This window comes from Annulohypoxylon maeteangense, assembly GCF_022496945.1.
Source record: "Annulohypoxylon maeteangense strain CBS 123835 unplaced genomic scaffold GGS22scaffold_2, whole genome shotgun sequence".
NCBI classification, from domain to species: Eukaryota; Fungi; Ascomycota; class Sordariomycetes; order Xylariales; family Hypoxylaceae; genus Annulohypoxylon; species Annulohypoxylon maeteangense.
The window spans coordinates 1,670,795-1,691,704 of NW_025953249.1; the positions used below are offsets into that span (position 1 = coordinate 1,670,795).

The 20,910-nt window shown below is 48.1% G+C and overlaps 5 protein-coding genes across 5 annotated transcripts; 3 read left to right on the plus strand and 2 right to left on the minus strand.

Moving 5' to 3' along the window:
• Positions 1-2,533: 2,533 nt before the first annotated feature.
• GGS22DRAFT_66566 (uncharacterized protein) lies at positions 2,534-5,532 on the plus strand. Its single transcript, XM_047967725.1, has 2 exons — position 2,534; positions 2,817-5,532. Exon 2 carries the CDS (start codon positions 2,917-2,919, stop codon positions 5,392-5,394), a length of 2,478 nt encoding a protein of 825 aa, XP_047822874.1. The 5' UTR covers position 2,534; positions 2,817-2,916; the 3' UTR covers positions 5,395-5,532.
• A 1,572-nt stretch (positions 5,533-7,104) lies between these two features.
• GGS22DRAFT_152983 (uncharacterized protein) lies at positions 7,105-11,037 on the plus strand. Its single transcript, XM_047959771.1, has 2 exons — positions 7,105-7,730; positions 7,788-11,037. Exons 1-2 carry the CDS (start codon positions 7,322-7,324, stop codon positions 10,856-10,858), a joined length of 3,480 nt encoding a protein of 1,159 aa, XP_047822875.1. The 5' UTR covers positions 7,105-7,321; the 3' UTR covers positions 10,859-11,037.
• A 769-nt stretch (positions 11,038-11,806) lies between these two features.
• GGS22DRAFT_66600 (SET domain-containing protein) lies at positions 11,807-13,824 on the minus strand. The gene is made up of 2 exons (XM_047967727.1): positions 13,062-13,824; positions 11,807-12,999 (listed from the first exon to the last, which is right to left on the minus strand). Exons 1-2 carry the CDS (start codon positions 13,527-13,529, stop codon positions 11,998-12,000), a joined length of 1,470 nt encoding a protein of 489 aa, XP_047822876.1. The 5' UTR covers positions 13,530-13,824; the 3' UTR covers positions 11,807-11,997.
• Positions 13,825-13,985: 161 nt separating this feature from the next.
• Positions 13,986-15,047, plus strand: GGS22DRAFT_152988 (uncharacterized protein). Its single transcript, XM_047959772.1, has one exon. The coding sequence runs from the start codon at positions 14,228-14,230 to the stop codon at positions 14,888-14,890; it is 663 nt and encodes a 220-aa protein (XP_047822877.1). The 5' UTR covers positions 13,986-14,227; the 3' UTR covers positions 14,891-15,047.
• A 948-nt stretch (positions 15,048-15,995) lies between these two features.
• GGS22DRAFT_152992 (acid protease) lies at positions 15,996-20,025 on the minus strand. The gene is made up of 4 exons (XM_047959773.1): positions 19,265-20,025; positions 19,083-19,210; positions 18,657-19,010; positions 15,996-18,603 (listed from the first exon to the last, which is right to left on the minus strand). The coding sequence occupies exons 1-4, from the start codon at positions 19,366-19,368 to the stop codon at positions 16,601-16,603; spliced, it is 2,589 nt and encodes an 862-aa protein (XP_047822878.1). The 5' UTR covers positions 19,369-20,025; the 3' UTR covers positions 15,996-16,600.
• Positions 20,026-20,910: the final 885 nt, after the last annotated feature.

The following is a 20,910-nucleotide window of genomic DNA, read 5'->3' on the forward strand; positions in this document are numbered from 1 at the left end:
GCTAATTGCTTGACCTACCTGATACCGATACCTCAAAGAGATGAGATGCCGACAGGCGTATGCTTAGCCCCGGTTAGCTCTGTGATCTGCTACTTAGGTCCTATTGCCTGCATAAAGTCAAGCTATGATTCCTTATTGCGATTTGCATATCTTGTCCCGTTTTGGCTGGCGGGGAGATATGAATCTGACCCAGGCAGCCCAGGTTCCGATTTGAAGCAGTCAGAGCTGTTCGATGATACAGGGGTGAGAGAGGGTGTTACTATGGTAGTAACGGATGCTAGGAGGGATGCTGGGATGAGGTGGTAAAGTGAAAGAGAATTGCCGCGTGTGCATCTTCTTCCGAAACAATTGACTTTCCAGAAGGGTTGGCTTTTTGCTTTTGACAGCTCAGACAGCCTTCAGCTTAATCTTAAATCTTTATTTTATTTATGGTTATAGTTATGGTTTATGGTTAGGGCTCGGATCACCTAAACTGAACTCAATTCAGAGTTTGACGGCCCGCGGATATAGTTACCGTACTAACGGTACATATATGTAGATAAGTGCTATTGTAGTACTAGGTACTGATCAATTGATGGATGTATCTGGAAGCGACAGTGACAGTAGACTAATAAGAGGAATATGACTCTTTACTAACATGTTTCGACCCGATGAAACGGTTCATTCGCCGACTTACTACAACATGATCCTCCAGTTGCTAGAATGCGAAAATTTTTTTTCTTCCCGTTTCGAAACCAGCTGCATAGAAATTCGCACCGAACAAGCAGATCTCAATCGGCCAAGATGCCGGCGTTGTTTGCTCGCTCCGATTGTGAACGTGGAGATGCGAAATACCCGCTGAACAAGCGATGAAGAAATTCAACATCCACCAAAATGGTGCAATGGCGCATGAGTCCAGCGCCAGCGCGAAGTTCAAGGAAATTAGCAAATTGCCTGAGGTAGCAATAGGGCGCAGCATCTTTGAGAGCCAATTGGATGGGACCTGGGCCGCTATTTCTAGGAGAACCGAACCAATTAACGGCTTGTTAATATGCCGGGGTTGGACGCCATCAAGAACTTGATCTTATTACGCGTCGATATCTCGGTTGACTTTGGTTTCCTTGTACTGGACACTTCCCACTTTGCGGGCCGATAGCGCCATTTTTCAAGTATCTTTAGATGGGACCTGGGGTACTTCATCATAGGCGACCCGTCCTGTCCGTTGTAAGGTCATAGCCACCCCTCCCATCAATCACGCCAGTATCAAGGCTGGACATATTAACTTGCATTTGTGCTGCAGCAAGCACGGGAATCTCTACCTACAGCACTATGTAGGTGTCGTAGTGCACTTGCAGCGAGTTGCAGCAGCGAGTTGCACTTCATCCAACCCGTCCGTCTGCACGTTGGTACGGACGTCGTAGCCTCGATATTATTCAAATGTTCCAAGCTCTATGTATGTTAGTAGCAACTAAACCGTATTTGGAAGCCGGGAGTTGAATAGCGAGAACAACAAGAAGAATTAGAATAGAATACCCGCAGCGCCGCACACAACTTGGAAGGTATCCAAGTATCTATCTGTATTAGCGTTGCCTGCTCAGTGCTATCGTATCAGTTGCACAACACAACACTAAAAAAGATGGGACGAATCCTAAAGGAAAAAGAAGCAAAAAAAAGGAGAAATGATCAAATGAGCAAGATAGTTGTTTGTATGTCTAGGTCGATTCGTGAATTATCCTTTGAGCATTCCGTACAACACTCCCTTATCTAACCTCCCTTTTTCATATTCTTCCCTTTCATACCAAGGAAACAAGATGAAATCATAGAGACAATGCATTTGATGCAGCTCTACAGCCTAACAGCCTACATAGAAATTATTAGCGCCTCGAGCTGGTAAACTAGGCGTTTAAACCGTTTAAAGGCTTCTTGAAAAAAAAAGTCGGCCCTGGCACTATTTCCTAAATAAGAGAGCGCGATATTGGTCCCCACTAAGGCTAAGCTATTTAGGGAATAGTCTCACGTAATTAGCCATCCCACCCCACCCCCTTCACTAGACCCCTTGTTCTTCTCCCCTGATCAATGAGCAGACTGATCAATAACGAAGGCACCCCTGGGTTTTAGTGTCTTGGCATCCTGGGTCCCGACTCTCTCTTTCACACTTTCCCTCTCACGTTTCCTCTCGCTGTTTCTCATTTACCCCCTTCGACCTGCCCTCCGCCTTACCCTCCACGTCCCTCTTCCCGTCCTTCGCTCTCTTTTCCCTTTCGCCGACCTCGTAAGGCTTACCTTTCGACGACAATATTTCCCCCCTTCGGCGCGCCGGCCATCCATTGACTTTGGAGTCTTGACCCTCCTAAAATTGACGACTGCTCGTTAGTCGACGGTTTAAGCGTGTCGAGACCAATGCATCGCTGAGAGAATCGCCCGTGCGATACGTCGTGAACGCCATACAACATAACGTTAAATTATTATTGATTTCAGCTGACGATTTATTCGTCGCGCCACTCTTTTGAAAAGATTAACATCACATAAACAAAATATTTTGCTTGTTAAACAAGGTGAGTTCTGAGTCTATTGCGCTGACGAAGCCGTTTTCCTAAGAGACGTGGAGCGATGGGGCGGAGTTTCTTCAGGCAGCTTGAGGATCTACCGTGGATCGTTAATGCGTTGTTGATGCCACTGCAGACGTGATCGAAAAAGACACTGACCTTGTTTTTCTCTTTTAGCATCCACTCGTTGACATACATTGTCAAGTACATTCGTTCTAAATTATCCTGACATAGTAAGTGGCCAGGTCAGAGCTCCATCGCTCGCCAGCGACATTAACGTCCCCCCGTTAGCCACGATTTTACGCTGCAGTCGATACTCGAACCTAGCCGTTGCAACAGCCATCTAGCGATTGATTTATCTGGGACGAATTGGATTTTAATTTGAGTCATCATGCATTCTACTTCATTATTCGTCGCTGCCTTAGTGGCCGCCGCCTCGTTGGCTACCGCAGAAACTGAAAATAGACCGAAGATCTATTTCCCACGACATGTAAAGAGGCAGTACACTAATCACACGATTACGAGTTCGGCATCGAGGAGTATCCAAAGCGATACGGTGGATTCAACGACTCATTCCGAGACTAAGAAGGACTCAATATCCGATCTCTTGTCTAGCCTCCTTTCAGGGATCGATCCCAGCGAATCGACGACAACGACTTCGTCGGACGTTACCAGCGCAAGCTCCTCGATCAGCGCATCTTCAACATCCGAATCCGAATCCGAGTCTCAAGGGACAGCGACGACATCTGATGCATCTAGCTCAGCTAGCACATCTGGCTCATCTGGTAGTGTTGGGTCCACCGGAGGAGTGCCTCCGCTAATCTCCTTGCCAACGCTCAGCTTGGATCTTCCGTCTCTATTGCCCACTTCGGATGCAGAGACGGCATCTGTCTCTGCCAACTCAACCGTCTCCGCGACTGGAACTGCTACGGGGACTACTGCTGAAGTTTCGACAACGGGAGAGGCTACCAATGGCACTGCCATCGAGACTGCAAGCGACTCTACGGCCGTACCCTCCACGACTGTACCTTCTTCGTCTTCAGGCATTTTAATTGCCCCCACGGGCGTTGTGACCCAGAGTTCAACCAGCTCAAGCGGTGGATTACTCGGTGGTGTGACTAGTCTTGTTGGTGGAGTTACGAGTGCAGTGGGAGGTGTTACGAGCGCTGTTCTCCCGACGGCCTCGGCCTCGGCCAATGCAACGGAATCGAGCACGGAATTAGGCACCGATGCCTCCAGTGCAATTACCACCAGTTCGGACGGTGGATTGTTGCCATCTCTGTCTCTGTTGCCCTCAAGCCTCAGTCTTTTCCCGACTACCACATTCCCTGGCACTGCTCCGACTGCGTCGTCTACCTCAAGCTCTACAGCGCCTCTCCTCTCGCTGCCACCTCTCCTGGGCACTGGATCATCGTCAAGCTCTGCGTCAAGTTTTGCGACGACAAGCTCTGAGACGCCACTGATATCGCTACCACCTCTATTCGGTACCGGTTCGTCGTCGATAGCAATTCCGACATCGATCGCTAATACCACGGATTCAACTATCCTCCCTACCGTTCTGCCCACAGAGTCCCTCAGTCTTAGCTTGCCTTTGCCCACGCCCACTGTGATTCCCAGCAACACTACTACGTCATCGGTTGAGCCTGTCACCACTCCGGTCACTTCGCCAACTGTTCCACTTAATACTACCACCTCGGCAACGGAAGTCCCTATTACGCAGTCCTCGTCCTCAAGCGTTGTCACGGTCCCTCTTAACACAACCACTCCCTTGACCTCCTCTGCTGAACGTACGACTGTTCAACCCACCAGCACTTCGTCGTCGACGGTCTACTCAACGAGTGTTGCCCCCTCAACCACATCCTCGTCTACGACTGCACCCATATTCACGAGTATTCCTGTGATTGGCACAATTACTGATTCCCAGTCTTGGCTCCCCACTACGATTATTGTCCAGCCCTCTACCAGCACCTTCAGCACAACTGGACAACCTACGGCGACAGGAATTCCGACAAGCCTGCCCAAGGCTATTACACCATGGACGGCATCTCCTGCTCAACCCCCAGACACGACTCTTATCCAGATTTCGTTCCTCTTTGGCGAGAACTATCAGCATCTAGTGGATGAGCCTCTGGCCGCTTCTCAGATGTTCAATCTCCTTCCACAGGGACTTGCGTACGGCGGTGGCTATGACGTAGGGAGAATTCAAATGTACAGCATTAAGCCTTACGATACCATCTCTCGTTTAGGTTACATTACTTCTCAAGCCATGGTATGGTATCCCACGGATGGAGTTTCCAAGCTTAGCCAAGATATCGGGTACCCGACGACCGCTCTCTACAACAGCCCTGACTCTCTAGTACGCAACTTGACCAGCCAGATCAACCCCGCTATCGGTATCATGCCTGGTTCTACACTAGATGGTGCTACCGGTTCTACTGGAGGCAGTGGATCAGACCCGTCTGACACTGGTTCCGCCAATAACGACCCGTTCGACACCCAGGGTCCGGGAGAGCAGACAACTAGCGCGCAACAGGGCGTCACAGCTGGTATCGCCGTTGGTGCGGCTAGCGTTGCTGGTGCTTATGGCGCCGCCATGTTTATCATCGCCCGCCGCTACAAGCGCAAGAAGCAGAGACACCAGAGGAGCAGCTCCATCAACTCGCCCTCCGAGATGCGTCAAGCTGGAAGCCCGGCTCTGATGGGTGGTGCGTTACTGAGTCGGGATTTTACGAGCAACCCTGGTTACGGTGGAGTTGTAGGAAATACGCGCGATAGTCAAGGAAGTGGGAGGAGTGGAATGAACAGCTCAGCACGCACCGCTAACATTTCGGCGCCAGTCGCAGCTGAGAACTCTCTTGGCTGGAACTGAGCGAACGTATACGACCTGCACGTCACATCCGTTTCATTTTAGTTATAGTTCGATACCCATCCAGAAGGCGTTGCCTGTTTTGAACAGAAGCCACTGTGGGCGGCCTGCCTAAGGAATTGCGACCCTTTGTGAGCATTCGCTCAGGTATTCTTGTGATTTACATTCTAAGACGGTCGGTTTATCAATGGGATATTTGAGTCTGCCACCGGAAAAAATAGTTACGAATCCTCGGCATCTAAAAAGATTTAAGCCCACCTTTTGCTGGCCTGGATCTGATGACCAGGTACTTTAATCTAATGCGTTTGCGTTTACATTTGAGAATGGGGGGTTGGAGAGAAGGGAAAGGTGTTCTTGCGTGCCGGATTGGAGTAGCGGCTGAAAGGGAGGAATCGGAATGTGTCGAAAAATGGACTCTAGAGGACCCGGCGGGGAAGATGACTGACCGCGGATACTTGTACATTTATGACTGTCACGCCTGTCCCGAATATGAACGTCTGGTTCGGAAGCCCGGTGTTTGAATGGAGAAGAAGAGTAAGAAGAACGACGTTGTGAAAGAAAGAGATAGTCGTTTCAAAACCGGCAGCGGTCCTCTAGAGCCCATTGTGTTTAATGGTTGTGATATATACCATGAATAGACGAAAAAAAGACAATATTAAAAATGTTCTCTTGAACGACCGGCTGACAGAGGGTTTCCGCATAATACTGTCTCAGGGGTAGGCTGGCTAGTGGTAATTTATCCTGAGACATTGGGAGGGGCCAGTTGGTGGGATCCTTTAATATGGATGCTTATTCATATCGGGACTTCGCTACCGATAGAATACGGCATCTCTTTTCCAATTCTATATTGTATTAATTGATTATTCAATCCTATTTATGTATATAGTGCCTATTTTTCTTCTGTGTATTACCTTCGTAGGCACAATGTTGTGTTATGTAAGTGAGCTAACATTCTACTTCAGTTGCTGCGGTCATCCCTTTCCTACCTTCGACTGGTAGACAATGTCGAAGATCCTCGGACCGAATGAAGCACTTACCTCAACTAGCCTTCCTAGGCGAGGGAGGTAATACAGAATCTGTTTTCTGTACTAGGTATCCTGATAGGCATTTAGAGTTTGGCTACTCGTTCCCTAAATTGACCGTCAACTGTTAGTGATGATAGTCTCACGACGGCCTCCACTTTAGCCTTGTGACTAGGACATAGGTCCTACTTCAAACAAGCGGACAGCACCCTCTTCAAGATGCACATGTGCGAGGGATTGGGCCTTGACTCTTGAGAGTGGAAGCTCTTGCCGGATCGCAAGACTTAGAACGTGGATCAATCGAGTATGTCTTGTATCATCTATCGCATAACCTGGCTGCCTTGTTTTTTGTTGCTGTTGTCTCTGAATACCTATGCAAGTGCTGTATCGAAATCAAGATAATCGTTAGTACCTTTTTATTTTACCTATTTTAACAAAGATATTTAATATCGCCCCTCAACCTAAGAATGACGTATTCCTCTCTCATTAGTCCTTTATTGACATATCTTCATGTAATTATCCGACTATTATAATGATCTCTAAAGCTAGAACGTAGTTGCTCCTTAGAGGTAGGTAGGTAGTAGTTTACGTACCGGTAAATCATCGGGGCTAGCTGCTGTAAGTTTAGCAACTACGGCCTTATTAGTAAGTACCTACCTACAGGATAGATTGCTCCGTAGTAGCGAGATTACGAGATTACGGGATCGATTACTAGCAACGACGCGAGTAATCGTCAACTTCGCTTTTTTCTCCTCAATCTCCCAACGAGAATTGAAACAAAGTATCGCAGAATAACGTGACCCGCTCTCTTTTTTATCCAAATTATTAATCATCATTGATTATTGACTGTGCATCGTCTATCGCACAGTCAAAAGCGCATTTTACCCTCGTTTCTCCTACAGTACTTTATGCAACAAGAGCTTTTTGAGGTCTCAAAACATATTCTACCAGACAGCGCCCCTCAACCTCACCAAACCGTTCAACATGGCCTTCAGCACCATGGTTTCAATGGCTCAGCCCGCCGTTCTCTGCTGCAACAGCTGTCCGACGGAATGTCACCGCGTTCAGAGCGAGGAGACAGCGCCATTGACGATGGCGAAGGAGTTGTCAATCTGGACACCCTCCACGAACGATTGCGCCGATTGAACGACGTCCACGAGGAGCCAAATGCGACACAAACCATAGCTCCAGGTCAGCGTATATCTGAATATGAAAATGCATTGACACCGGCAGTACCTAGACAAGCTTTAGGCTTCAAGGTTATTAAACGCGCAGACACGCGTTCCGACGGAGTTCAGCTGTCTGATATGCCAAATGGTATATATCCTTCCGACGTATATTATCAATGAAAAAACTATTCTAACTATATCGTAGAGATTCTGACGCATATTCTATCCCACTTGCATCCAGATTCCCATGCTGCTGTTTCTCTGGTGTCGAAGCGATTTTATGATCTGGTCACTACCCCTCATGCATGGCGCATGGCTTTCCAGCGATTTTTCCCCGGACAGGACGCATTAGCCACCACCGGTAAACATCAAAATGGAATATGGGGTGAAGAAGATCCAGATATTGTACGATCAGAAGTTCGCCATTTCACACGCCTAGCGCTTCATTCCTCCTGGCGCAGTGAATACCTTCGAAGAACACAACTTCTCCGTAGTCTTGTCAGAGGCAAACCTGGGACAAATTCGGGTAGCATCGGATCTTCCTCTAGGTCGAGCCAATCTGGCAAGAAGGCAAGCGCCGTTTTGACGTACAACACAAAACTCATGTCAGTAGTAACACATATTCATGCTACATTTAAGCCTAGCGGGAAGAAGCCACCGAGGCTTATCCACGGGGCTTCCGACATGGGTATCGGCACTCTCAGTGACCCTACCAGTGGCAAGGTTGAGAAATGGGGCATAGATGACCACTTTGGTTTTGACCAACTGGAGGAAGTAGTACCAAATTTTCTGCCATATGGGATTGGTGAAGGACCTGCCGCTGTTCCCAACGTCATGGATGTTAGTCAGCCGTACGGCCTCCTCGGCGGAGAAGGGTTTCCCGGCGGCCGTGTCTTCTATCGTGCGACAAATGAATATAGGGGCAAATACCTGGGTCAAGATGCGGGTCTAGTCGAAGCCTACCCCGATATTCCGAAGATTCCGGGGATGTCAGAAGGCGTCTGCTGCGTTTGGATTGCTAAGTCACCGTCTGTTCCTTCCGCGACTCAATCGCTGGTTGGAATCATGACTGGCTCTTCGTTGGGCGTTGTGACTGCATTTGCTCTTGGATATGATCCCACGGGTCCGCGATACGCTCCAGGTGAGGTAAGCGCTCGTTGGGTTCTTAGTCCGGGAGTGCCTATCATAGCACTCAAAATCGACGATAGCTATAGTCAGAAGCGCAAAGCTCTTAGTCGGGTGTGGGCAGTTGCTTTAAACGCATTGGGAGAGGTATACTACTTAACTCAACCTCCAATTGCACCTACTAGCAAGACGAAAACCGACGACAGTCTTAAGCTCGCATGGCATACGGGCCGCTCAACATATTGGCACCTAGTAGAGGCGACTCGACGACAGGCACGTCCCGATGAATCGGGTAGGAACGCACTCCGTGGTGCCTATTCTCCACGGTCTCCTTCAGACGATATGAATTTGACCAAAGATCAAATGGCGGCGGAAGCTCGCGAGATCGAAAAGTTCCTTCGTTATAAGCCAGCTCATTTTCGTAAGGTCTGCTACGGTTGGGATATGCGTCGAAAGCTTGAGGTAGACTTTGCGAGTGATGACGAACACGGAGCTGGCGAAAGCGTGTTCATCATCGATTGCGGGCTAGAAGAAGACCAGACTTCAGCTATCAAACGACTTAGCCGAAGTGCACTAAGCCGAACTCAACTCAGTACTCAGCCTACTCCTGAACCAGAACTTCCGGTGGTGGTTAGCCCTGCCCCGTCCATATTTGGTGATAGTAGTACTAGGTCATCCTCCCCGAACTCATCCGGTTCGCCATTATTGAAGCAAGTTTTGTCAGTTTCAGATAAGGCATCTGCTCTGCCGGCTACCACTGGTGCCGCAAATCCAAGCCTGGACGATTGGCGCGAGACGTTCTTCTACTCGAAAGAGCTGAGCAATTCACAAATAACCGCGACTGGAGCGGATTCTTCACAGCTTGCCTTAATTACATCATTTGAAGATCCCTTAAAGAACATAGGGAGTGTTACCTCAAGTAATCCATCGGCGCCAACAAGACAAGCACCTTCAGATATTCCCGGCAGACGAGCAAGATTGTTTGGGGTAGGCACGAATAAAGGAAAGGTCATCTTGTGGAATATGCGAGAAGCCCATGCTAGTGATGGCATATACCCGGTCAGAGTTATCCAAACGGAATCTCCTGAGATTTCATGTTTAGCTCTATCGGCTCTTTATCTTGTTCACGGCGGTAGCGATGGCCTCGTCCAAGCCTGGGATCCTCTGGCGTCTACTTTAGACCCAATTCGGACTATCAATTCACGTTCTCCAGGTCGGATGCCTCGGCATTTACTTGCCGTCAACCCAGCATTACGCAACTCTAATTTTGCTGCCGCTGGCGCCATCTACCTAGATCCCGATCCGGGTTTGCTTCACGGAGTTGTATCGTTTGGAACCTTTGTGCGTTATTGGTCGTATAGTTCCTCGAATCATGCAACAGGTCGAAAACGTCGACACCGTCATTCAGATATCCAAGGTCGGGTTGCTGGTCGACGTCACGGTGGTGGTGTCGCTGGCTATATTGCCGCAGAGGCTGAAGAGCTACGCAGTGAACAAGAACATAAGGCGCGAGAACAAGCTCGCCTTCGTTCTCGTTTCGGCGTTGGCCTTGGAGAACTAACAGAAGAGGAAGCCATACGCTACGCTGAGATGGTATCTCAAGAATCATTCCTCCTTGATGAGCAGCGCCGAACTAGCGCCAGCGATACGGGCTCAGCTGCAGATTTCGATACTACCTCTAGTTCTGGCAGTACCCTCACTCCCGACCCAAGTGTGACTGGACCAAGCCCTCTGGCTGCTAGTTCAAGTGCACGCAATGAGACTGCGGATGAAAGCGATTATGAGCTCCAAATTCAAGCCGCAATTCGCTTGTCCCTCATGGAAGGCGTGAATGATACGGAAGGTTCGCCGAAGGCTAGCGGGTCTGGAGAGTACGATTCTCCATTTGTGATCAAGGATAATAGTGGAAAGAAATCGTCAAGTCTCCCGTCATCAAGCCACACCCCAATGGTCAAACCAGCCGAAACCTCAAAGGCTGTAGCCACCGGTTCCAAAGCAGGCGCAGACGACGATCTAGAATTTGCACTGCAGCTTAGTTTGGCAGAGGAAGAGAGTAGAAAGTCGAGCATGGCTGTTCTTATGGATCGGGAGGATGAGTTTCCTTCGCTTGGAGGAAGTGGTTTTGGCAAGGGGAAAGGAAAGGTTGTCTAAAGCGCAAAGAAGACATGACGTGTTCTTGATAAGAGGTTGTTTTCTTGAGATTAGATGTGTTTATTGTTTTCTTGCTCGTTGTTTTCGAGCTTAATTAGGTAGTTATATTTGCGTCGTTTTTAGCTTTGTCAATACTGTCACATCCCTGTACCACAATTTTCTAGCGTGTGAGCTGCCCTATAAGGTTATACGTTGGCCGATAAAACATAGATCCGCCATCCCGCCGTATTAATTTGTCGTTAGTGTGATATAGGTACTATATTTGCGTAATGTTTAGCCACTAAATCCCCTGTAATTATAGGGGACTTAGAGGAGGTATGGCGCTAAATTTATAAAAGGATAAATTGATATGACGGGATGGCGCTTCTATGTTTTATCGACCAACGTACCGGCCTTGGAACTGCAAGAACAGCGGCGAACGTGCCTAGCAGACAGTTATAGCTCACAGTTCACCTTCATGAAAAACGTCGAAGCGGCTGGAAGTTCCAGCACAATACTGATTACGGAGTCTTCGCTACCCTTTTGGCACACCCTGAACAACTCTATCCGAAAGATCCATGTAACTGTTCTTTCAGTAATACTTGATTTAGCAAGCCCTTTTTCTAGAACTGTTCATATTAGCCGGAGTCGGCCAAGCTCAGCATTCGACATGAACATCTACGGAGCACGAGACTTACCGATAGATAAAGAAGTGGCTATTGTGTCAGAAGGGTCGCAAATGGAAACAACAAAAAGAAACTGCTGCACCTACAGCTAGCTTACCTAGTCGTGTAGAGACCGCTGTGGGCTCCACCACTAATCATAACGCAAGCCGTAATGGCCGCCATGATAACTTGCATCGCATACGGGATCTCTACTCCAGTACTAAAAGGCTCTTTAGGACTGCACGACATACGTGGGATTTCCTCCGGTATGAACCGTGCTCTTTGATATAGTATCGCCAATGCGGAAGTCAAGACACCCCTGCAATCAAAACTGCCCCAGCCATACTGCATAATCGAGCCACTACCACGGATTCTGGCAAAATGACGACTCGGGAATCACTCGGCCGGTATATATGACGTAATGCGAGCACTCGGCCTTAGTCGCAGCCATCGAGTGACGTTGCTCTCCACGAGATAGTCGTATTCTCCTAACATTCACTCCCTCCATAACCACTTCTCAAGCTGCTCTGTACTCAGGCCTTTTGGTATCATGTTTCTCTCACTCTTCCATTTCATAGAGTACAGACCATAAGCATTATGATCTCTGGGCTTCAATGCAAGAGACTTTTTCTTCCGCGTCTCAGGGCTATCTTCACCCTCGCATATAACCCTAGCTTCGTACGCCCTCTCAGCAAACAGGCTTGCTCTGGCCTCATCTCCATGCGCGATACTGACTTGAAAGGCATCGTAGTAAAGTTTGGCTTTGGGAGGCCAAGCATACCCTTTGAATTCCTCTTCAAGGACTTGAAACAGAGCTCGACATTTCCTCAGAATCTCTGTTGGTTTGTGTGCCATCTGATGTAGATCGCCAATGGCCGCGTCGAGATCTTGGATTGATTGGCGGCGGGAGTCGCTGGCTTTGAGCTCGGGAGGCTGAAGAGAACATCCACTACAGCTACAATCGAAACCAAAAGCCTTCCTCAGAAATGCCCTTCGAGTATGAGCCTTACCACCACGATCATATGAGATGGTGATCTCTTCTCCGGCCTGAATCGGTCGAGTTGCGTGTATAGTCTCATGTCTTTCGTTATCGTTCCAATTGTTATGAGAGTTTGGGAGACAGCTGTGGTTGATGAGGCATATCGTAGGGTAAACTCCGCCTACAGGCGAGCTAGGTCCGCAAGGTAGAGCATTGGTTTTTACAATGCCGCTAAACGGATATCTTCCACGGTAGTTATTGTGCAGAGATAGAAACTGTCGTTGCTCCCCTTTGGACAAGACTTTCAGCTTCGCTGCAATACAGATCTCCAATTCATCAGGCGGCATGTTATTCACTGTAAACAGCGGCTTCTCACAGAGGAGACGTGTGCCTGCGGGGATATGGAATAGTGCGACGAGACCTTTGCCTCTGCCGGTAACTTCGGTGACCAAGTAAAGTGGAACCCCTGGCTCCTTAGGTGGAATTACGATAGCGGGAGAGACCTTGGGGTCAGCCGGCTATATGAAATTAGTAGGGGTTGTCGACGAGCCGCATACGAAAGTAGAACGGTATAACTGACCTTCTCATAAGATGCCATCGACTCATGGACTACATCCCACCGGTAGACACCAAACCGGTCGATACCCTCGTCCCAGTTCCGAATACGGGAGCCGAAGTGAGCCTTTGCAATAACTGTAACCTCCCTGATATATTTTCTTACTCCCGTAGCCTCTGCCGTACGTCCTGAAACCTTGGAGCTGAAACGTAAGAACTTATGGCCTTCAAAAGGGAGCCTAGGGTGTTCGCCTGCTTCGAATGTGATACAACAAGGTTTGATAAGAACTTGTGCGTCACCACGGTATGTATCTCTAATTTGATCGATGAAGCGGGCCCATTTCTCTATATCACCGGTGTCATTTGACAAGCGAGGTACCATATCGAAGCCTGCATCAATACCCATAGCTGCTCGTGGTGCCCAGACTCTTGAGGGTGGTGGGTGTAGGTGGATATGTTCGAAGCTATGTTCCGTGTCTCCTGAGATATTCATAGGAATAGCTATGTAGCTCCGTTCATGACCCCGCACGCGCCGTTCACGCAAAGAATGGGAGCACCACCACGCGATATGCGTAGTAAGTGTATCTATCACGTGAATAATACTTCCGAAAGCCTGCCGTGTTCAGCAATTGGGCAGTCGAAGGAGTGGCGTCCAAGACAGCTCGACATCGTGGACCTCGTTGTACGCGCCAACAATATCAAGAGCGAACTCGAGCTCGCCCTTGGTGCACTGTGGCATAGCGTCTTCATCGCCGCCACATTCAGGGCATGACCAGCTCCTGAATGGCTGGGCTCACGTGGAAAGAATTGAGGAGGGGAGAAGCTATGGAAGGCAAGGGAAAGCGCGGAGAAGGCCGCACATTTCGTGTAACCATCCCAACTTATGGGCCAATCCTATTTGCAGTAACCTGCCTGCATAAAGTTGCCAAGCCGTCATTACAGCTGTTTGAGTTTCCCCTCTGGAAACCGTTTGCTTTGATGCGATCTTTTCCCAGTATAAATGCTTAGCTGGCCTACTTACAAGCTCTTAAAATGTCGGTTGAACTTCTTTTCAGGAATTCCTACTATTAGAGAAGGCAAGGTCAGCAGCACAGTCTCCGGTCGCCAACCGCTTTTCGAAAGGTTCGTCGTCATCCAACGATTTACATTTACTGTTTCTTGATTCTCTGGCTCCATCCAGTCAGACTTGATATGGCAAACGACGAGAGGCCAAGGCCTCAAATTCTCCTCATCTCGCTCAATTTACAACCATACTTCGATGAAATATATAGGTCCCTGCTCACGGAGCTCGGAACGAAGGGGAAACTTCATCGAGTAAAGAAGGCAGATACGGCTATCCGTTTATTGTCCGAAAATCCCCGACCTTCTGCGGTTCTTATAACCGACGAGGCTCTGACTGATCAGAAGAATGCCCACGTCTGGGAGGCGGTCCTACAGTATGTGCGCCAGGGAGGCACGGCAGTAGCAATGGGCCAGTTCAGTTCATTCGTCAAGCCGAATAAAATGAAACCGTTCTTCTCGAAGGCAGGCTTGCCTTGGGAATCTGGGTCCTACCACCGAACAACACTTGTGCTTAATCAGGAGGTCGTAGGCGACGTGTTAGCTGCAAAGCTTGTTTCACGGTATAGCCAAAAGGCGCTTTTTGTGAAGCCTGTAGCATTCGAGGATGCTTGGTATCAGACTAACGAGAATTCTGTTCATGAATCTCATGTCTTTGCTCCTACCAGTGTCAACAATGAGGGTGAAACTGCGGTCGCACTTGCACGTGTTGGAGAGGGGAAGCTTGGTTATCTTGGTGACGTGAATGCCGAGAAGGGCTCAGAGGCTGTCATTCTTGCCATGTGTGGACTTTAACAATGTCGAAACTTGAGGTTGTCGGCTATAAGATATCGTATGTATGCTTCGAGGGGTGAAGGGAAGCGTAGTTTAGTCTACAGAGTTACAGTCCGAAGTAGACAACGGACCATAAGAACAAATCCGCCAACCCGCTAATTTAATTAATGTGTAAAAGCGTATAGTTTGATATACATTTCATACGGTGCCTTAGATCTTACAGGGGGTTATAGCGCTATAAGGCGCTGAAAGCCCCTATAACTTATAGGGGCTATAGCACGTAAGCTCCTTATAGCATATACGCGTAATAGTTCAAAACGAAGGATATGACGTGACACATACCGAGCCTTAAAGTAAATGTTAACAGTATTAGGTATATATTATCATAAGTTTACCTAGAACTCAACGTATGAAAGCTTTGCAATAATTAATATATAAATATAAAGAGTTTTTAAAGCGCATTCGAATAAAATTATTATATTTACTAGCGACTTGATATTAAAGCGTAAAATAGTAAATATATCCGAATCATACTTAAGTACTTATATAAAAGGCTATACGCTGTAGTCCCTATAAAGTATAAAGCTTTTAGCGCCTTATAACGCTGTAACCCACTGTACAATTCGGGACACCGTGTAAAATATATATCAAACCATACGGTATTACAGTATATCATACTATACACATTTCAATACATTAATTGAATTGGCGGGTTGGCGGATTCGGCCTTATGGTCCGCCGTCGGAAGTCAACGCGTGATATAGACAGCCCTGGAGGTGATTGGTTGAAAGCTATTCACTATGACGATGCGCTGAAGCGCCTGTACTTTTAGCGCTTTATGTCACCTAAGTCCCCTATATACATAAGGTATCTAGTGGCCAAATATAGCACTAGAGTGCAAATTCAGTGGATGCAATCTCACTAAAATATACAGCGGATAAAATAAAGTGGCAGGATGGCGGATCTTGGTACTGTCGGCCAGCGCAGGATCATAATACTTAGTACCTACCTGTAGTGAGATCAACAGAGACAATTGCGCTAGCATACGGGGAAGGCAAGTACTATATCATTGGGCAAACAATGTAAATAAATCAAAATAAGTAGACAATATCAGCATTCGAGGACGAGTATTTTATGTAATTTGGCATTTAAGTATAGCTAATCATCTACTAGCTTGTCCGTACGGTAACCTAAGCGCTACCTACAGCAAACATCTCATTCGTAGTAATATTGACATCGACATCACCGACCCGTAGCCTCTTCGCACAACAGCGTAAAGTACCCACGATCCATCCATCCGTCCGTCCAATCTCTTTCTCGTCCCACAGCGTAATTAGTATCTACAAGCACATCCCCACACACAACACGGCACCGTGCGCGGGGAACTTTCGATAACAGCCGCCCGACTTAAACGCCAGTTTGATGCTTTGGGAAAAATAAAGAGAGAGAAAAACACACTCCCTCATACCTCTTGTCATCGTCGCCGAGGCATGTATCCCGCTAAGAAAACACGGTAAGCAAATACAAAGATTCCGCTCCGCTAAACTCCGTTGCTAGTTGGTTAGTAAGGTAGGTACTCGGTATGTATATACAAGTCTATAAAGGAAATTGAAGAAGAAAATATGTGCGTCGAGCAAGGTCGATGTGACTAATTACAATGTCTTAAGAAAACGACAAGGCCTCCCGTGAACATCACGTTGCGGGTGGAGATATGTGAAAAGAAATTTTGTTTTATGGCTCCTCCCAACTGTATCGCTTGGATGCCGGTTGCGGTATGTGGATCAGATCGGCGCCGTCTATTCGGCCGAGAGTATGTGACGCTTCCCGGGCCGCCGCCATGCGCGCCTCCTCTTCGACAGTATAGTTGCTTCCTAGAGTGTCGGCTGTAGACACGCGACGGGAAGCACGATAGCATTCCTCGGTAGTTGGAATAGGAGGGATAGGCGGATAAGAGAATGTTTCGCCGTCGAGATGGAGGACTCCGGGTATCGACAACTGAGGTATCTGAGGAGCTTGTGTAGATTGCTGGGGGCGCTGATTGGGTAAGCGAACATTATCCGGTAAAGGACCCAAGCAGATCACCCGGGATGCGTCGATGGGTGCTCTCTGGAATGAGGCGGGAGGCGGCCCAACTGTAGGAGGCTGCAGCGACATGCCAAACCCCGTGGTTGAAGCAGAACGGCCTATCGAAGCTGTTCCGGGACTGCTAAGCGATGATGGTGATGACGGTGCGTATGTAAGGTTTGGGTTAGAGGTTGAATGTGAGAGCGTCTGTGAAGGGACAAACCCCATGGGAGGGGAGTAGCTATCTGGTATTCTATTTGTCCAATCGCTTTGAGAACTTAGTGGCGAAGGCATATTGTTGCTTGAATTATCATACGTCGGGCTCGACGTTGGTGATGGGGACTCGGTAATGCGGTTTAATGGACCGTATTGTGATGTTGGACTGATATTGTATGTTTTGACCGGCGACTCTGCTGTACGAGGAGTATATTCGGGAACCAAACCTTGCCTCTGTTGTTCCAATTGATATTTTGCAAACTCATAATCGCTCGATCTGTGTGATTCTCCATCACTGCTATCCATATCCCTACTCCTGGTAGCGTCTAACTCTACCGGCCCTGAAGCTGGCAATTCATAGCGTTCGTGGTTTTGGTCCGCAGCGAATTCAAATACTTTAAGCTCTTTATCCGAATCGTGGTCTTCGTGTTCATCGCGCTCCTCCCGCTCTTCGCGGGCACCCCCCTTTCTAGCTTTGCGAATCGGGCAATTCTTCGATATCCTAGATACTATACGACCTACGGGGGTAGTAGGTGGCGACGAATCGATTGTAGAAGCTTTGTCCTTGAAAGCCTCCTCCGAACTTTCTGTAGTCTTCGGCTTCCTCCTTCTTCGGCACAAAAGTAACAAAGCCACTATTGCTATTATGCTGAGAAAGCTAACTCCTATCGCCAGGCCCACGATTTGGGAATGGGAAAGACCACCTCCGGTACTAGATCGTGCAGGCGGGCCAGGATACGGACTGTTGCTCGAAGCTGCTATAGTTTTGATCGATGTATCTCGAAGTGGGTTCCCCGGAAATATGGCCTTATGTAAAGAGAAACTGCTCGTTTCGTAATTCGTGATCAAATATGCCTCTTGGAAGAAGCTTCTTCCAATGATAACAGGTCCGTTTTCCTCAGTGCGTTTCAGAGGAAAATAGGGTACTGCTGCAGCACCGAACTCGATAAGGTTCATAAATGGATAGCGAAGACTTTGGATGAATGCATTAGCAGAAATTGTGATGTTCACAACTCCAGCAACATTGAGTGGGTGTCCAAAATCGTCATGATTGTCCGCACTCGATAGCGTGAAAGTGAACGAGAGGTCCGGGGACGAGCGGTATCGCTCAAGATTGTTGTTATCTGGAAATAAGTATAGCCCAAAAGTTTCATTCCACGTGAGATTTAAACTGGCAGCGAATCGATCGCATATAGATCCTGGAAGCCAAAGATAAGGGGTTGAGCTGTCCAGCAGAGCTGTTACGGATTCGTTGAAAGATGATAGCGCCACGGACGAGGCTGGCCAGGAAGTAGGAGCATCGCTAGCATTAGATACTGACGCAGTGATGGCTCTTATGAGCACTTCTGGCTGCCTCGTAGTAGCATTGAGGTTAAAGTTGATGTCGTGGGGTTCGAAACGTTCGGTATCGTAACCACCTAGAGTCAAAGACAACGGTGTTCCTCTCGAACCTCCTGATTATAGTTAGACAGCGCATCCATGGTACCCAGTTCAACTTAAAACTCACCATAGTATGCCCCAGCAGTATATCCATAACTATGACTAGGGATGGTACCGTCCTGTTCAACTAACGCAGCAATGGGACTCTGTGCAACAACGTTGTTGAAGCGGCCAGGAGTAATACCCAAACCAAAGTATCCGGTATAGTAATCGGTGTTGTTGATGCCAGCTACGACCTGCTTATTAAAGGAGGTCTGCCAACGACGTACGCTATCATAAACAACGACCGTCTCCATCGCGTAGTCGCCATTTCCTCCCAGCCCGAGATAATTTAAACCGAGCTGCCATGCGCCTAGCGGTGACCAACTTTGCGATGCGCTAGTGTTATAAATGCCACCACGAGCGTCGGCGCAACGGACATCTGATCATAATGTGTCAGGGTATTGGCTAAAGCCGATGATTTCGCATCTTTTCAAGTTCCGAGTCTACTTACTAGGACTACAGCCGCCAGATTCAATAACCCATATTTCGGACAGGCTCGTACTTATAGTGACGTTGATCTCCTGTGCTGGCTCTCCCACGAAGAGGCCAATTGAAGACCAATTACCATCGATGCCGTACCTAGGTCACAATTAACTCCATATCCATCACAAAATTAAAGTCGGATCGACGTGCCATTGCAGTGATGGTTCGATCCATAAAGCGTCGATGTCGTCGGCATTGACTAGATCGGGTACGAGCAGCGTCCCGACGATGGTTGCGAGAAAATATGTCAACATTGTCTGTTGTGTCGCACCAACTCGGCAGTCGTACAGGAGACGCGCAAGGTCACCACCTATCTCCCTTCCAAAGCTTCATCAGGCTAGTAGAGACGTCCAAATAAGTCTTTTTCTCTTTCATCCAAATCCATCAAATTCCGAAAATGGAGCGAGTCGGGATGTTTGCGATCGTTATCATGTCTCTATCGCCGTACCTAAAGTCGAATGGGTAGGTATAAACTCTGTTGAACCAAATTTCGTGGTGGTTTGCAAGAAGAGAGAATACAAACGAAAATGATAAAGTCAAGGCAGATTTCCGTCAGTGGCGGGATCTGCCGGGGTATAGCTAACGAACGGGTTTTACACAGGCACTGCCCAATGCCATGCCTGCTATGGTCCATGCCATCCCATGTCATGCCCGCGCTCAGTGTAGATCGACGGAGCGTGCTATCTAGTACCTACCGGTAGCAGTGATGTGCGCCCGTACATGCATATTGGACAGGGCATGGGGGCAGGGGGTTCATCTTGTGGCTAAAATGCAGGTCAGCATGGTCTTACCGGTGGAGGTGCCGGGGGTGTCCATCAGGGGTATGACCACGCTACCTGCATGGAATATGGAACATCGAATTCTCTCCCTCTCTTTTTTTGCTTGACTCGAGAGGGGTAGACCTCGTTGATACAATACGCGGAATGCGACAAAGACGCATTTGATTATCTGACTAGGACTATTAACTCGAGCTTCTTTAAGAATTATTGGAACTCGATCTGTTTTAGGCGTCAGTGATGGTAATATTGTCAGGAACAGTTGTGTAGCTCGTATGGATGTCTTATGTCTTAGTGCTATTACGTGTTATCAATTTATGATGTATTGTCTTAGTTAAGTTGGCTACTATGCAGGAGAGAGGCGGCGGAGGAGTGGTTTTGAAGCACGCTGTAAGACTGGCGAGTTGGTTCTCGGCTTTGGCTGCTGCGTTGCCTCATCCTCTCGCGTGGCTTTTCGGTCTAGTGTTCCCCAGATGATCATCCTTTACAGTAGTGCGTACGTACCTGGTAGGATAGGCAGGATAGGTAAGGTACAATACAATAGTATCAGGGATAGCTATCTCTCGGTAACTGTCATTGAAGTCTAAAAAGTCCAACTGGCTGGAACCTTTCTAGATAGTACGTACGTCGACTAATTGGGGTCGTTTGGGACTTTTTGACATTTTACTGCGACCACATCTAACTGTTTCGCTGTGCTGGAGCACGGTACGCATAGTAGAGTCTGCGGCACTAGAGATCGACCCACTGACTTCCAGTTGGTTGACCAGTTGGTTGATCAATTGGTTGACTTGGCTGCTTGGTTGATCTTGTTTGACAAGCCTAACAAGCCCACGGTCTTCGCGGTTTTCGGCAGTGTTGCGCCCCCGTTACCTAACTGAGGTACGAGGTAGCATCTGGAATGGAACCGGCAACTAGCAGTTTTAGGTATCTGATGACCAGCGCATGAATATCTGGGCAATGGCCAAAACTAGTTAATACGTGGTAAATTACTTGGACAGGGCTGGTTAAATAAGACGATCG